The 18,597-nt window shown below is 45.2% G+C and overlaps 1 protein-coding gene and 1 non-coding gene across 2 annotated transcripts in view; both read right to left on the minus strand.

Moving 5' to 3' along the window:
• Positions 1-250: 250 nt before the first annotated feature.
• The window catches only part of LOC138528619 (serine-rich adhesin for platelets-like), a 155,218-nt gene continuing 136,871 nt past the window's right edge, over positions 251-18,597 (minus strand). Inside the window, exon 2 of the mRNA XM_069640426.1 lies at positions 251-4,052. Within this exon, the coding sequence (XP_069496527.1) occupies positions 515-3,961 (3,447 nt within the window). The 5' untranslated portion in view covers positions 3,962-4,052 and the 3' untranslated portion in view covers positions 251-514. The remainder of the gene's footprint in view (positions 4,053-18,597) is intronic.
• Positions 14,237-14,385, minus strand: LOC138529132 (5.8S ribosomal RNA). Its single transcript, XR_011284478.1, has one exon. It is a non-coding gene; the product is annotated as a 5.8S ribosomal RNA (ribosomal RNA).

An 18,597-nucleotide genomic window follows, 5' to 3' on the forward strand; every position in this document is an offset into this window, starting at 1 on the left:
ATGAAAAGCAAGTGTTGTTCAAGAGGCAGCTCAGAAGAGAGGAGTTTTCAGGGTCTTCCAAAACACTTTATCCGTGTGCCACGGTGAGGACACACATCCATGGTTCAGATTTTGGATAACGCTTTGTCACACTAACAAAAAAATAACACATATGAGCTACTGGGATTATTTCCCAGGTATGCCCTGAACTGATTCAAATAATGCCCAATTTCCAGCAGCATGCCAGCAAATGATGGGTCTAATACTAGTCAACATGTAAGAAACCATTTTTATCCAACACCTTGTAAACAAATATTCCTCAACTTGAATATTGGAAATCTTGTTTGGTCTACAATTAATCAGGAATTCCATGTACTGTACTCCATATCTTGTAAGTGAATAAATACACATTAAAAGAACACTCATTCACACACATAATTGATTTCTAATAATGTTCTAATAATTATTACAGGAAGAATTCTGAAATAATCTTGGAGTCGGGTGGAAAGTCTCTTCTGGGCTGTCTCTATAGGTTTCATTTATACTGGAAGATCTTGATGCAGTTGTGCATACTGTCCACTGCTACCAGGTAATGGTCCTGCAACACTGCTAGCCCTCTGGGGCTGCTCAGCCCATCACTCACCACAGCCCTAGGAGACCCCTTTGTGGGATAATGTATAACGGAATGTGTCTGCCCCCAGTCTGCCACCAGAATGTCCCCTTCATTATCTACGCACACCCCCCAGGGGTTAAACAACACAGGACCCGGCCCACCTTTCAGCCCCAGAACCCTTACCACCTGCCAGTCATCATTTAAGACTTTCACGCAGCATCCCCCGTCAAAGCCTCTCTCGGAAACGGCCACCAACCCTTGGCTGTTGGCACCAACTAGGTAGGGTTTGTTGAACCCTGGCACAATCGTACTTTCTGTCGGCCTACCGCTGTTCAGGTCTAAGGTCAGAGCAGAAAGAGTGCCCAGTTTCATGTCCGCAATAACAAACTCATCTCGGAAATTGGAGGCGATTCCACGCGGCGTGTTCAGGTTCTTCGAGAAGACCTGCAAGAGTTTGCCGTGCTTGCTGTAGACTTCAACGGTCTTGTCTGATGAGTTGGTCAGCGCCACCAGGCCTTTGTTATTCACTGCAATATCAAAGTAGTTCTTGGCTTCCAGTGTAATTTGCTGCAGGATACACCCTTTGCAGTCCATCACCTGCACTCTCCTGTTGCCGTAATCCACCACATACAGGGCACCCATAAGTGTTGTGTGTATGCCATGAGGAAGGTTTAACTCTCCACGGCCAGAACCAAACTTGCTAAATTGTCCAATCAGCTTGTTCGTGTAGGGGCCTTTGTCCTCTTCTATTGGGTGACCTATGAGGTTGGATTCACTTTTGCTTAGGCCTCTAGTCCTTTGGAGGTGCTGCTGGCCGCTTTCGGAAGACTGGTTTTTCCCCTTCCCGTACTGAGAGGCTTTGCCCCTGCTAATTGCAGATTTTACAGCTCTGGGAGGAGTTGATTTGGAGGAGGGCCTGAGATTTGACTTACTACTCACACTGCTAGCGGCAGAGTCTCTCCTGTCATTCATGAACTGCGAGCCAACAGCATTTGAAGATCCGCTCCGTGACTTAGGGATATTATCTATGACAGGCATAGAGGTGGATCTCCCGACGGGCTTTCTGGGTGTGCATTGAGGGTTGTGATCCTGTGCTTTGCTCCCGGAAACTCGGTTGAAATTTGCAAACTGATCCTTTTTATTACTAACCAGAGGAGCACCGGAGCGTTGAATGTTTGACCCCTCTGACAGAGTTCTGTCCAGCTGCTTTTTTCTAGAGCTTTGTGGAGGTGTCTTGTCCTTTTTAGGTTCTATGAAAGAGGAAATAACTGGACGCCCTCTCCTTGCTGATTGATTGGGTGTTGGAGGTAAGCGTTTCCTCTCTGACGTGCCAAATCCACTTGTCCGGGAACTGTCATTTCTGGGCGATTCAATGATAAAAGTGTATGAAGACTTCATGCTCTCTGTCGGAGAGGGTGACCTTTCTGTTAGAATAGAGTTTTGGTCACCAGTCGGCGAACTGAAAATCTCAAATGATTTTAGCTGATCAGTGGGCTGTGGACCAAGAGCCATTTTCTTCTGTGTCGATGGATCTGCACAACATTGACCATACAGGTTGGGCTGGAAAGGAATCGGATCCGACAGTCGAGTTGGACTTTCTGTCAAATCATAGGTAGGGGTCTCTACTGGAGATGCTATTTCCACATTGCTGACTAGCTCCATGGAATTCCATTTTGACAGCTGCTCCAAGCTACCAATTTTTTTGGCTGATGGCACTCGACTGGCCCGTATGGCAACAACTCTACAGGCCTTTGGGTCTTTCTCCCCATCGTTAACCCTTTTCCCATCAGGTCCATCGTCTGAGTTATCAGAATCATCTTCATACACAAATGCTGTTGTTGCCCTGAACACTGAATCTTGGTTCAATACCAGGGCTAGACTTGGTGACATCCCGTGAAGGCTTTTGCCATCTTGTTTCTCTGTGGTGATGGAAAGGGGTTGCACGCAGTGGTTTTGAGCTTTGAGCTTTGCAATGTTTGCAGTGATCTCCCCATCTCTGGGTTCTGTCAGGTCAATAGAATGCAGTTCATTATCTGTCTTTGATGCTTTTGAATAGTTGACAGGGTAGACATGATCTTTTTCCAGACACAACAATGGTTTTCCTTCAAGGGTGTTTGAGGACTGAAGGTCATTTGTATTCGGGCTGGATACCCCTGATCCGTTTGTGTTTTTTTTCATGTGGATGTGATTAGAATCAATAGAGGCATTTTTCCATGTATTGTCCAGGGTGTGAAGTTTTGCGTTAGATGACACAGTTTGGGTGCAGTGTGGGTGCTGTGATTCCATCCGCACTGTGGACTTTCTTCCTTGAACATTTCCTCCCAACGTATGAGATTTACCACGGGGCAAGTGCGATGAACCAGCCCGTGTGGCGCTTTGAAATGTCTCCCCTAAAAGTGACTGTTCACTCAGATGCTGGGGAAATGAAGGACCCCGTTTGCCTATAGTTCTTTCTTCTTTGGAATCTGTGGACCCTCCATTGGAATTTGCCACATTTTCTTCTGAATTAGGAGTTGAAGAACTACTTTCAGTGTCAGAAATCCGGATTTTGTTCACAGTCCTTGGACTCAGAGCCTTTGTTTCAGTATCAGAGGAGAGGCTGGTTCTGGGGGATATTACAACAGTCTCCTCGCTTGTGTCACTAATACTCTCTCGGCTTGGCCTTTTCTGGATGAAGTCTTGCCTACTCGTCTTCCTTCCATTTTCACGACTGTCAGTGTCTCCACCTATACTGCCCTTTTTTGAATTGGAAATACCACCATTGTCTGTCGACCCAGAATCCGAAGACGTTATGTCCCAGGGCGGCGGTTCCTCACTCAACAGTGGCGTATTCGTTGATGCTGTCCTATTAGCAGACTTAGACCCTCTTGCCTCAAGATATGGAATGGAAAACCCAAACGTCTGCTCTTCATAGTGAACCTCGCCAAGGGCAGGGATCTGGAGCTGGCAGGGGGAGAACTCTACCTTTTTCAGCCGGATGATAATGCTCTTCTTCCTGGCAAATATCTCAGCAATGTTCACCTGAAGATCCTTCATGGTGGCTGTGTTGCCTTTGGAGCCGTTGAAGGACTGAAGTTGAGCCGAAACCTTGGCAATTTGTTGGACCATTCTATTGATTTCGCAGACGCATTCCTGTAGAGCCTGCTCGTTGACTCTCTGGAGGGAGGTGAGTTTTGCCCTCAGCTGCCCATGTTCTTGCTCCACCTGCTTCATTATACTCTGCTCCTGGCGCAGAATGGCCAGAAGGGCCTGCTCAAAGGACCTGGAGATTCTCTTGTAGTCTTTGGCCTGCTCCTGCTTGATTTCCTCAAGCTCCTGGCAGGTCCTGCTAAGGCTTCCCAACAACGCTGGGAAATCCTCCAACGTCATGCTTGTGCTTCTGTTTTAGTTGATTGTTGCTTTGACCAGATGGCTTGCGTCTTGTCTCATCGCAGAAGGTTAAATCTCATGTCCATCAAATCTATAAAACAAAGATAAACAATGAAATGATTTGGTTTTGCCAAAACACATGTTTTTGATTTCACAACTGCTACACCCAACCCCAGACTCAGACCCATTTATTACCAATGACAATGATCTCAAGCATGTGAAAACATTTGGTTCGGCAAGAGTCGGGAGCACATTGCTAGGCCTGACCTGCTTGGAGAGAGGTTGGGCCTGTAGGGAGCGTTAAATGAACACTACTGGACGAGGACCCAGTGGAAACATAGACCTGCCCTGCAAGAGGATTTTACTTTTCCTGACTGTGATATGAAGACAGAAAGAAATGTAAACTGAGCATCCTGCTAAGCTGGGCAAAGTGCTCAATTTACCTTAGCCTAGCAGTTATAGGGGCATGGCTGGCCGATGGCAGTCTGAACCACTGCTTTCAAGCACCTTGCAATCTCATATACTCTGCAATTGAGGCCTTACATCTGATAGATTACTGAAATGGGAAATGTTTGTTTATTTTTCAATATTTTTGTTTATATCACAGGTGAGGTAGGACCTTACATGCTGCACTGCCCCTTTTGGGGTGGGACGAAGCCTGATTTTCGTATGGTCTTTCCCCTTTTGTAATGGCTTGGCAGGTGAAGAACGATGGTCTGGAGGGTTTCCCAGAGCAATTGCCAGAGGTTGGGTTGAATTCTAATCCTTCCAGCCATCAGCTCTTTTGTTTTACGATAAGTAGCAACAGTATTTTATACTGTTGTTCCAGACCAGGGGTCTCCAACCTTTACGTTAGGAAGAGCTACTTGTGCTTGAGGGCCAATAGACCAGAGCTACTGGTGAGAGTTAGTTGGGTGGTGATGTTCATGAGCACAGAAATGTGTTCCAAGATTCTTTTGGCTGGTTTATTTACCTTTCATACAGAAAAGGAAAAACATATACATTCACAGTTATATTAAGAAAACCTCTTATTTTCATTATTTCGTATAAGTAGCTATCTCGTAAAAACTGTCCAGCAAATCAGGAAGTATGAAACTGATTGGGATATTCAGCGTGAAGGCTGACGCTGCATGCTATATCCACCAGTGCTCTGCAATCTGGTGCGTAGCAGTAGGTACGTTTCTTTTGGGAAGGCGCGTGCCAAAGCAATCTGAGGAGGATTTCAACCAATGCGTTAGAGTTTTTAAAAGAATCCAGCATCCGCGATTTTCCACTTTATCAAAAAATGTAATGTACTGCTATTTCAGCACTTCTCCAATTCATGCAAATGGTAGCATTGTGGCAGGCTCTTTTGCCAGATCACAGAATTCAGGCAAGTGCTGAATTTGTCAACTACCCGTAAATGTTCTTATCTCACAATAATGGGCAAGACTGAAAAAATCATCATAGTGGAATTCATGTGATTAATGTATCCCTTTACAAATCTTAAGCCATAGTCCAACCTTAGTTGCTTATCAAATTAATAGAATAATTTCATTTAAATGTTCCCTATATCAATTGCTTTTAAAAATTTTAAAAAACAATGGGGCATGTTCCCCACTAAAAATCATTGCCCAGTCCTTCTCCTCTGATAATTTTTCTCAAAATTCTCAAAATGTTTTTCAAATGCCTTGGTGCATTCAGTTTCGAGCAAATTATGATTGAATGTCTTAGTGGTTCCTTCTCCATTGCACAAAAACGACCGGTCTTTGATTGCCCTGTTCCTTTTACTCTAGTCTAGTGCCACATATCTCCCTTGTTAACCACAAGTTTAACCAAAGTTTTAAAAAGCCTCTTCTAATTTTATCAGATGGAAAGCCCATTAAATACTTTGGCAAATAATTAAATGCTCGAGATATACAAGCATAATTCTGAAAGATTTTATATTTATGACATTCTTCAATTGTCGTGCACCAGTCGAATCGCCAGAGGTTCTTTTGTGCACTATCAGGCTTTCAAATTAGAGTTTCAAGCGATATACTTGCAGCATTTAACCAGTTGAGGTATTTCACCTTCCATCCTGACATCAGCCATACTTGATGGGCCTTTAGTAAAGGTCTTAACAAGGGAAGAATAGAATCTGATTGACCAATCAGAATTTATTTAAATAAAGATAAAAACTTCCATTTTACCATCACCATGGCCAAGGAGCAGAATTCCTACAAAAGAAAATGACTGTTTACCTACCGACAAGAGCACTCAGATCAAGCAACCACATTTGCCTGGAACCAAAACCACACACAAGAAAAAAACTTGGAGGATCCTCACTCTCCCACATGGCAGCAAATACTTTTAACACCCTCCCGAAAGGAATACGCAGTACGAAGGACCACTTGAACCAAATGGAAGCGAATAGAAAATAAAGACATGACTGGAAATAGAACGCGTCTCAACACACGCACATGATGTACCCACCCCCAAGCCTTTCCCCCACGTTAAGCTCCCCACAGGGTCAGACACAATGGTTGCAGACGAGGGAGAAACAACACACAACTAGAGCCCAGGAGGCCAGGGAAAGCATAAAGAGCAGAGGGAGGGGATCCCACCCTGGAATCCACCACTTTAACGACCTAAGAGCGAACACCTCAAGCAAATCCACCCTACGGCCCATAGACCACTAGACAGTCACAGAGTCATGCCACCATTATGCACAGAACCCGGTGGTGACACGCCATAGAACGCCGAAGTACATAGCGTGGGCAGAGACATCTAACACTGAAGGCCAAAGCAACAAGTCAAGAAAAGCCCAATAACCACATCCGCTGAAAATCTCAATTCTCTGCATACACCTATAAAACAATAAACAAACAGAACCACATCTCTGCACAGCATTCCATACACACTTAACTACACTGCAACAACAAGACAAATCACACATAGTCTTGCACAACAGCACATGGGAGTCTATCGATCCGAAAGTCACACCCATACTCAGTGAACAGTGTTAACCGAACTAAAGCTGTCAACAGGATAGCACAACTCCCGCTCTAACTTTTCCTACTATACTCTACTAACCCATCCCACCCCCTTAGCTTTCAGATCCATCAGAGCGCCATGGGACCACTCCGGTGGTGATAGTGCACGGTATAAACGTCCTTTAACATTAACATCACCGACAAAGAAAGCAGACCCAACTCGTATCGTATGATTAGCATCGGGACACACACATGGGAGTCCTAAAACCTTCTTCCAAAATTGGCCCTCCAATTTATTCCAATCAAACCTCTGCAAAAATAATTTTCCTTGCACTCCATACGTTATAGTAAATAACCAGTAATGGTTCATAAGAAAATCTTCCAAACTTTTTATGTAATATCAGCCCCTGCATAGCCACTGTGGTTGTTTTGAATCTTAAATCGTTTAAGGGAGATGCAGAGGGGCGGTGGCAGCTTTGCACGCGGCGAGAGGAGGGTCTGCAGTTCTGCCTTGTCAGATCAGTTCGTAGATTAAAAATTCCCTTCTGACGCGGGTGAGCGACTGATAGCTGGGTGGAGACACTGGGCCTCATTGCGGCTTTGGCGGTAGCCATGCCGCTATTGGCGGCATGGCTGCCTCCAAAACCGGGTCCGGCCTCCCTGAATGGGGAATTACCGGGCCATTCCGAGTTTGGAGGGCCCGGTAATTCCTCCCTCAGGGAACCCAGGCCCGGACCTTGCTCATTCCCATTCGAGCCCCCATAAGGCTCAATTGGAATGGGTGCAGGGACCTAACAACGGGCCGATTACGACCGGCCCGTTGTTAGCTCCCTGGTCCCCTCGCGGGACCCGATAACGAAGCCTGCTATAAGAAAGTGTTCCACCTTAAAATTATCCTCCAGGGCTTGTTTGTATTCACTCTGCCTGTAGCAGTAGGGACAGGATAGGGTGTTAACTTTAGCAGCAGTAACACTTCATTCAGCTTTCTCCATTAAGATACAAATACAAAGGACATTATGCAATAACATGCAGCCATACATTACACTTCCGATGTGAAGGTAAGCCCCGTAAACGCACAACCAATTAAAATATACAAGCGACTGGATTTCTAATAATGAATCAAAATGTCTGCCCATGCGCTCAAAAGTGCCGTTAAATATATTCACATACGTCGGAAACAAAGAAGCCTTCTGTACAAGACAGGATAAACTGCATTGCCTACAAGGTATTTCTAACATCGTTATGGACGAAATGGCGACCCACCCACTGCCTACTTAAAACCAATAAGAGCTTGCATGTTAGTAGAAAGTGGGGCTCAACAGTCCCACTGTCACAAGGGCGATAATTATTCTTATATAATGGGTTGTCCAACTACGGGTCTTGAGGGCTGGAATCCTGAAGGGTTTTCAGATTATGCCCCATTAATATTCATGAGGAAAACTGTACATACATTTAGAATCATTGTATGCAAATGTGGCTCATGAATATTAATGAGGGCTATCCTAAAAACCCAACATGGATCAGGCCCTCGAGGCCTGGAGCGGTAATATGTTTAGTCTAACCATTGCCATTATAAACCTGTGAGCCGGAGAACGAATTGAGCAAACTGGTGCAGAAACAGAACAGCAAGCAGAAGCTAGAAATCTCGGTGGGCACATGTTTGTAATGGTATTCATGGCCTGGCCAAATTCTAAATCCCTGGCTATCATTATAAGCTGTTGTTTATTGCGAGGGGACCTCGTAATCAGGCGGAATGGGTTTAACGAGTCTGCATCCATTAGCGGCACCCGTTAACCCATTCCGCCAAGATTGTAATGAGGCCCACTGACTCCAGACCATAGTCTTATCCCAGTTTCCTGCCCCTTCCCCGGGATCAAAAACAGAGTTGCTAGTGAGGACCTTCGATTCCACCTTGAAAGGTTATTTACTTTTTGTTCTCCCATCGACTTCCATGATCCTGCTCAATTGAAAATGATGGCAAGGGCTGATGGGAGTTGAAGTCGAAAAGGTCTGTGTAGGGGAAGGTTGCCGACCCCTGGACTACATAGCTGTCATAAAGATTAGTTTATATTGTGTTTTTAAGCGGGTTAAAAAAACGACTTTGTATCTGTGCCGGCACCTCCATGGCTGAACACTGACTCACCACTATATCCATGGCACAGACTCAGAGAAAACCAGATATGCCGTTTAGATAGTTTAGCCGGTTCAGAGCCCCGTTTAGGAGTCCGTATGTGACCTGCGGTCTCAGGTCAAGATGGGTATACCGTCTTTATATCGAATACGTTATAGTGAATGCTCATATGTCGAGTATTTTATAACGAAAACCGTTATAGCAAATTCATTTTGGGGTGGGGGTAAAAGGGTTAATTTTTTTTCGGGAAACGTTTGGGGTACTTTTTTAGGGGGGTAAACAGTGGGTTGTGGGGGGACCCCTCAACTCCCAAAAAATGCATTCACTATAAAGGTTTTTGTTATAAAATACTCGAGATATGTGGATTCACTAAATCGGATTTCGATATAAAGACACGTAACCGTCAAGATGCTGGCAGGCCCAACTCTGCCCGTCATTTTACGAGGTTGATAAATTGAGTATCATTGTGTTGGTTGATTAAAATACCTAGGGCCTCATTACACGGTAAGCGGTAAGGGTTTACCGGTACTGGTATTTTACCGGTACCGGTAAACCCTTACCGCCTTACTACGAGGTCCCTTTGCGGGTTGGTACATTAACGCCTGCTTTTAGCAGGCATTAAAAAATGAACGCGCAAAGAGACCGGGGTGCTAATTACGGTACCGCAATTTGCGGTACCGTAATTAGCGCCTCCCCCATTCCCATTATGCCCTATGGGGCAAAAATGGGAATGGGGAAGGGCGATGGAGGAAGGAGGAATTGCCGCCTTCCCAACCTTGGAATAGGGCGGTAATTCCCCTTTCCTCCAAGGCGGTACCGGTAAATTACCGGCATGAACCATGGCGCTAATAGCGCCATGGTTTACCACCTACCGTGTAATGAGTCCCCTAGTCTTACCGTGCTTATAAGTGGGTGGCATTATTTAGTGGGTACTTGCCCCCAGCATGCGTCACTGATATGTACATTCGGTATGCAGTGGATGCCAGTGTAACAGTTACAGACGCCTTCATTTTCAGAGAATAGTTGTAGTTTTTGTAGTATCCTGCGTCTTTCTTGGACGATCTTTTGGGAGGGGCCGTTCCCTGGAACATCCATGGCTATGCGGTGCTCTGCATTCAGCCGTAATCGCCGATCCCATAGTGAGTTAGGATAGGATGGGAAACCTGGAGTTATAGCAGGTGCAATAAGTTGAGGGTTAGACTAAACATCTTACCGCTCCAGGCCTCGAGGGCCTGATCCATGTTGGGTTTTCAGGATAGCCCTCTTGAATATTCATGAGCCACATTTGCATACAATGAATCTAAATGTATGCACAGTTTTCCTTATGAATATTAATGAAGCATAATCTGAAAACCCTTCAGGATTCCGGCCCTCAAGACCCGGAGTTGGACAACCCATTATATAAGAATAATTATCGCCCTTGTGACAGTGGGACTGTTGAGCCCCACTTTCTGCTAACATGCAAGCTCTTATTGGTTTTAAATAGGCAGTGGGTGGGTCGCCATTTTATCCATAATGATGTTAGAAATACCTTGTAGGTAATGCAGTTTATCCTGTCTTGTACAGAAGGCTTCTTTGTTTCCGACGTATGTGAATATATTTAACGCCACTTTTGAGCGCATGGGCGGACATTTTAATTCATTACTAGAAATCCAGTCGCTTGTATATTTTAATTGGTTGTGCGTTTACGTCGGAAGTGTAATGTATGGCTGCATGTTATTGCATAATGTCCGTTGTATTTGTATCTTAATGGAGAAAGCTGAATGAAGTGTTACTGCTGCTAAAGTTAACACCCTATCCTGTCCCTACTGCTACAGGCAGAGTGAATACAAACAGGCCCTGGAAGTTGAACACTTTATTACATCTGGCAGGGGGTTGAAGGTTGGATGAAGATGCATTGGGAGCGAAAGGGGAGGAAACCATAACCTCATAGTGGTATGTCTAAATACAGATAATGTGAGGACAGATGAGAGTCACAACGTACCGGGGGTCCGTGTCTTTCTCCGTCTCTACTTAGGAGACAGCGTTTCTAAGACCAGGTTCTTTGACCAAAGGAAATGTTCCAAAGTCAGGGTTCGTTTTATCCTCATGGGAACCCTTCTGTGGTAGGTGTTCTTAGTCTGTGGGCAAACACGCGTTTCCACCTGGGAGGGGATTAATCGTCTCTGGGCTTGATGGGCCAGCATCTGTCACTAGATGGGAGAAGTTGGCCATCTCTGGGATTTGTTGGACCAACTCAAGTCACCTCCTGGGAGGAGTTGGCTTTTTCCAGACTCTTCCTGATATCGCTCACCAGCTCGGTCTGTGTCTTTCCAATGTTTCCCTTTAACTATTGTTCTCCTTCTCTTCCTCTGTCCCTACTGCAACTGAAATCCTACCCTGATGTCATCCTCCAATCTCCTCCTGACCCTGCTCAACACCTCCAGCCTCCTGCGGTATCTCCTCTGGACCTCCAACGTCCTCCAACCTTATGCTCTCCTCTACAACGCCTGCTCTCAGGAACACCGTCCTTCCCCCATTCAAAGCTGGTGAAAACTGGATATCTTTTAGGATCTGAGTAGTAGGGGCACTGGGAAATAAGCACTCGGACTGGCTCTTCGGTTTCTTCTTGAGTTTCCTTGCCCGTAAATGGCCCTTCTCCTTGTGCCCACCTAATTCCTCTGTGAGTAAGCCCTCTTAACTCCGGGTGTCAGGAGCTTTGCACAGGTTTAGCCCATTTTCCTGCCATTTTAAGTCCTGAAAAGGTGTCATGGCTACTGCCTGCCCTGTTAATCTACTTGGGAAGAATGCATGAAACCAACTGTATCTTTCTGTGTACAGGTTTGGGAGCTTTCTAACTGAATGCCTGATGCTTGTCTCTGTCTGTTCATAAACCAGGTAGCTGTTGACAGAAGCCCAGCGTGTTTCATCATGGATCATGTGGATGCCTCAATTCCACTGCGGGTGAGCTAGCAGTCCCGCGAGAGCACTCTCGGACCTTGGAGTCCCAGGCCCACATGAAGTCATGGCTCCTTCCTGACCTGTTGAATGTACTTGGGAAGTGTGTGTGGATATGACTGTGTCTGTCTATACGAGTGGGATCTTTGTACCTGAATGCCTGGTGGTTCTTGCCTTTGCTCTTCCAGCTTTTGGGAATGCCTCCGTGCTACTGCTGGGAAGCAAGCAGTCCCGACTCGCAATAATGTCGCCATTCCCAGGAGTATGTTTGTGGACTGCATATCCCAAAAGCCCGTTTTAGGAGGTCTGCTCATGGCGTGAACGACAATGGCTTTCTCTCACCATCTAGTATTTTATTTATTTATTTTGTCATTTGCATAGTGCACCGAACCCCAGAGGCATTTGGGCGCTGGTTACATAAGAGGGTTGGTTGTCTTGGTCACATACATCATTGAGTTACAGAGATTGTGTTATTGTGTATTATTATTATTATGAATATTGTTATTACATATGCTTATAGTTTGAATATAGCTCGGGAGCAACAGAGCACTGTGCAGGTCATAGAGCATTGCTTCTCCAGGACAGGGAATAGTATCGGCATGGGGAGGCCCAGGTAATGCGGGAAGGAGGGGACAGAGGCTCTGCTGGATCCCCAATTCACCACCTCCAGAAATCAGGGGGTGCCTCCCCTGGCACCCCAGTGTCTCAACTCCCTACTCTGACCTCACACAGGGGACATAGGCACACAACATTGGAGTGCATTCCGCCATGACGATAGGCTACTGAAGCAACCCATGGCCAGTGTGAGCTAGATACAAGTGTGATATTACCCATATTAGCATATGATCCATGAACTAACTGCAGCCTCCCTTTTAAAAAGTAAGGTGCACGCCTTGAGGTGCTGAAGAAAGTAATGGCAGTGAAAGAACATGTGAAAGAGCAGGCTTCCTTCCGCTGGCATCAAATGTCTCAAAAATATGTAGGCTATAGTTCGGAGATCTGAAACCGAACTTGGCACTAGAAAACATGCTATTTAATGGCTGTGGCACTAAGTGGATATAAAGGCAGGACACTTCAGACAAATCCATTAGTCTAATCATGTGACTCATGCAGCGCACTAGCCAGAACAATGGCAATAGGAGGCACATTCAAATTCCAAAATGTCCATGCCATGTACACAACATGGAAGCTATCTGGGTCTGAGATGATTTAGTTGTTTTAGTGTTCATTTGCAACACGCTTGATACCAGTGAGTGGTTTCTAAGTGCAGGATCGGGTCTCGAACCTGTGTTGCGCCGCGTTGTCTTGCTTCCAAGACAGCGCGTTGCTCCATAGCTATCCTTCCTCCCCAAAGGGATCAGCGAAAGGGTTCATTTCAGAAGGCAAGGGAGGGCATGGGAGATGTGGCTGACAGGCTATTAGTTGCAAATGGGAAAACAGCCCAGTTAATCCCATAATGCAATGTGTTCCCTGGAACCAGCCATAGGGAAAGACGGTTGACCCCCCCCCTTGCCAGGCAGTGTGTGAGGTCCACCTGGGGCGAGCCATCACTCTATTCCTCATGCTGTGGAAAAGGTGTCAAGTGGAGAATATTCCATGAAGCAACGCGGCTTTCCAAGCATGCACTCCCATCAACATAGTCTTGTTTTAGCCTCAGACAATTTATTTATTTATTGTATTTGCTAGACGCCCAAACCCAGGGGTATCACAGCCTTGGTTATTTAAAAGCTTGACTTGTTACAATCTTAGGCTTCTGGTTACATACAAGCATTCAGTTGCTACATGGAACTCAGTCAAATGTATCAAAGAGCCAGGTTTTGATCATTTTGTGGACTAGAATAGAGATGGTCGACCTATGGGCAGGTTGCACAACAGATTGGCCGCTTGGTGAGCAGCGCCATCATGGGCGCAGATCCTCCTGGCAAATGTGTTGCTAAGACCTCTGGATAGGAGTGGAACAGCAGAGCGTTGGGGAGAAACTAAAGGGGGCCTGTATGGACACTACAGGCTCCCCGTAACTAGGGCCTAGTAGGCCAGGCTACTGTGGACACTGGGCCTTAGCTATCTTTTCTTCAGCAAACTGCCCTAGGCAATGAGAAATGCTTGCTTAACATTATCAAGCCCCCTAGCAAGCAGGTAGAATGTTTAAATAACAGTTCCCAAGCAGGTGAGAAACATGTCTAACCTACAAGCCTTTCATTTATTCTTTAAGCTTATAAAATGTTAACTGTTTATTCATTAGCATGTATTAGTAGTTACTAAAACGTTTAGCCCTGGGAGGAACCCGGGGCCGCAAGGTGCATTTGAAGTATCGATGATCATTGTGTCCTGCAATTCACACAAATTATCGCAGCTAGCTGCGTTCATCGATGCGCGAGCCGAGTGATCCACCGACAACAGTCACAGGCAACTTTATTTTTAACCAGACGTCAGCCCGAAGCCGGCAGGTGGAGGAGAGGCCAGAGTGGAGGCAGCGCCGCCTGGGAGTCGGCTGAGACCATGGGGGTTTTAAAACAAAAGAAAAGAAAATCCAGGCACCCATTAAGTGCCAAGGACGAGTATGCTCATCCTTTTTGCATAGACTTGCATAATGGCCTGGCACTTGTTAAATTATAAAATATGTTCTTAATAAATGCTTCCTTGCATCGCACTTACTAAAAAGGCAGTTCAAAAGAAGCTTTAAGCATGCGTTTCACATTTTCAAATCAGCATAAATGCATTATCTAATTTAAACATTTTACAGGTCTGGGAGGCATTCTGTAAACCCTTTGCTTGCTCAGCTAATGTTTAAGAACAGCCTTTCGTTTTGACAAGGGCGGGGAAGGAGAAACAGTAATAGTAGCTAGTGCTAATCTGAGCACTGGGGAGTATTTTATCCATTATAACCTTTTGTTTTGTAAAATGGTCTGCAACTTGTGGCAGATATTTTGCACTACAACTCCCATGATCCCCTAATATAGGATTTGCAGGCTAGGGATGGTGGAAGCTGTTGTCCATAACATCTGGAGAGCCAAATGGTGCAGGTCCTTGGTCTAGGATGTTCTTTGGGGGTACTAGAAGTGTGTCACCAATTAGTTATTTCTTTGAATAGGAGGATGTTCCAAAGAACCTTTGTGTGGAAAGTAGTTTCACATCAATGCCCAGATTGGATGTACCTGTCTTGGTTGATCTCTGGTGTAATTGGATGGAAAGGAACTCATTTCATTTTTACTGTTGACCTGTTCCCTCTTTTTTAATTCAACAAGGTTTTATTGAGATCTAACGACTCATAATTCAGTCTCAAAAGTAATAATCGAACTGCACTGGCTCTCACTGCAAAGCCTGTACCACCTTCAAATCCTGCTGCATCTTCTACAAGGCTGTCACCCTCAAGTTCCCACGCTAGTTTGCTGAGAAACTCAGCGTGTCCAGACACCTACGATTCACCAGAAGCAAGGGCATGTGCAGACTTGAACTCTGCCTGTGCAGATCGAAAGATCTTTGTCCACCCTCTAAGACTCTGGAACCTCCTCCCTGTCAACACCAGACTCACCCTCTCGATTCTAGATTTCTGGAACGAGCTCAGAAGCCGCCTCTTCGCGGAATGGCTCCTCCCTAACAACTAGGTTCACACACCCAGAACTTCGTACATAACCTGAAACTGGGTGATCTGCTGCTCCCTGTTGCCTTCCCTGATTGCTTCCCTGATTGCTTGTAGGTCCCTTGCTGTCAAATTACCCGTTCCCCCCACCCCCCATTGTTAGCTCCCTGCTCCATTGTTTTGATCTCTTACATCTACTTTCCTGTCTCTCTATGACTTGTTGAGTGCTCTGTTTGTCCTGAACTAGACCAGCGCTCGATACGTGCCATAATAATTATAATAATAATAATGATCTCTAAGATTCTCCGGGCAAAACCACTTCCACAGGGCCAGTGAGAAGGTTGGTTGATACCAAAGATGTAACACCTTGAGCTGCACATGGAGAGCATGAACACCAATTGAGGCTTTAGCTGCACGCCACTCTCCAAATCAAGGCCTGGGAGGAGTCCTCGAAAGAGGCTCCCGAGTCCGTGTCCCAGGCTGCCGTTTCTGCATACGCAAGTAGCGTTGTGTTACCACCTCTTTACTTAGGGCTGATATTGGTCACTCCTTGGATTGTGCACCTTACAATATGTGTTTAAAAGAGTTAAGGGCCCTGCTGCCACACTTCCTATTCTCCCAGTGCACGGCCCCGCGCTTCAAGTGGAGTCAATCATTTACTGTTAGTTCCTATTGGGGAACATGTCTCATAGTGCCTTCCCCCTGAAAAAGTTTTGTTATGATTGAGCCGCCTGTCGGCCATCTTTTGATGGAGGACTTCCCTTCAAGAACTGGCGTGAAAGTTGGGGTGCACGAAGGGGAGGTCACTGCCACATTCGAGCACTCCCATCACAGAACTCTAACGTTAACCTGGTAATCTGATTGATATCAACAGGATGCGATAGATGAGCTCGGGTAAGCCACATCGGCTTCCGAAAATTGAGACACAGCAACCTCTCGCTCCTTAAATGACCAGGATTTCTTGGACTGCACTTACATCCATTCACCGGTACCCCTTATTGGGCAGCGCAGTAATACCCCATGAGATCAGAGCAACCATATCCCCCTCCACTCACACAAGTGTCCCTTGATATAAACAATATCCTCCTCTGGATTCTGGGTTTGCATCCTCGACATCTTAACTGTTGAAGGGGCTCACGCACGATTTCCAGCTCCAATCTGGTTATTGGTACAGGGAGAGCATGGAAAACATACGAAAGCCAAGATTGGACATTGCTTCTTTTTCCAATTAAAGTTTATTGAAGTTTCACATTTATGTATTTAGCCATTTATATATTTATTTAGCAATTTATTTAGCGCACCATGCCAGAAGGCATCTAGGCGGTTTTCTTGGCAGACAACAGGCATCGCGAGTTGCAAGGGTTACAAAATAGCGTGAGTATTATATACAGTTCAATGCGGTACAGTACTTGGTGTTAGTTACAAGACAAGTAATACTGAGTGTTAATGCTTTACAATACCTAATAATTATAGTGAGTCACGTTTCACCATGTTTCTAGAATGGACCAGTTCAATGCAATAACCAGTCAGGTTACTCAGTTACAACATCACAAAATGAAAATACCCAGTCAATGAAGAAAGTCAACCTTCACAGATGGTGCTGCATATGATGTTAAAGCAGGATGGTATCCAGTCTTTGCATTGAAAGATTTTCCATCGAAAAATATTCATTGAAACATTTTTCCATCGAAAAAATCTTTCAATGAATATTTTTCCATCGAAAATGTATGTATGTGTATTTGGGTGGGATAAAGGGTTAAAGGGTTAAATGGTTAAATTCGGACAACGGGGGTTTGTGGGTGGACCCCCCAATTAAATATATATATATATATATATATATATATATATATATATATTTGGGAATGGGTTTTTAAAAGAGCGAAAAACCAGGGGTTTGGAGGGACCCCCCAATTAAAAAGAAAACAAAGATTTGATGGAAAATATTCGATGGAAAGACTATAAACCAATTAAAAAGAAAACAAAGATTTGATGGAAAAGATTCGATGGAAAGACTATAAACCAAGCAGAATGATTGGCAAGCTTTCTGTTATTTTCAACTTTCTTTTACACAACATGTCAGCCAGGTAAACATATCACTGCTACTCCACCAAGACGCAAAGACACACAGACTTGCAGTCTACAAAGCCATTTATCATTGAATCAAGCTATGCCTACTCCTTCTCACCGGGTGCCCTTCCTTTAATCCTTAAACTCCAAAGCAAAGGACGTTCAGAAAAAATATACTTCATCCAATTCATCTTAATATCCCCCCCCCCCAACTCAACTTTCTGACAAAAACCTATGGGAGCGTTTCAGTGTCCCTTCTGACACACTTTCTCAACCCCCGCCCACCAGATACCAACCATATCCAGGGTTGGGTTCTATTTTATACTGCTCATTAATATCCAGTTAGATGGTGTGATACCATTATTATTATTATTATTATTATTCTTATTAGGGTATGCATGGAGCGCGGATCGAGCTTCGGGAATCAACGGAGCGCTTTATAATCATAGGGGGAATAACAGCGAGGGAATCAGAGAAAGAGGACTGCGGGAGTTAGCAACAGGAGAGGGCATGACATTGGCAGCCAGGGATCCACAAGCAGCCTGGGGAGGAATCAGTGAGGAGCAGATCACCCCCTCTCAGGTAGGCTGAGGTGTGGAAGGTTTGGGGACCTAGAAGAGGAACGCCTCAAGCTCTATCCTGAACTGAAGAAACGTGGGGGAAAGTATAATGTTGATGTTGAGGTGGTTCCAGAACCTTGAGGAGAAGGCAGAGAAGGCCTGTCTTCTGGTTCTTTCCTTCCTGCACTGGTGTAGCTTCCATCTGCACATGTCCTTACTTCTGGTGGATCTCAGACCTAAGGGGATGCTGGGTTTCTCAGTGAGGTAGCTTGGGGACTTCCGGGAGACAGCCTAACAGATGATGCAACAACATTTGAAGAGGATACGGGCGCTTACAGCGGGAGCCAGTGCAGTTCGATGAGGGTCAGGGTGATGTGGTCAGATTTGTGAAGTCATTTCTGAAGAGT

Source organism: Ambystoma mexicanum, chromosome 7q, assembly GCF_040938575.1.
Source record: "Ambystoma mexicanum isolate Mex_15411 chromosome 7q, UKY_AmexF1_1, whole genome shotgun sequence".
NCBI lineage: Eukaryota > Metazoa > Chordata > Amphibia > Caudata > Ambystomatidae > Ambystoma > Ambystoma mexicanum.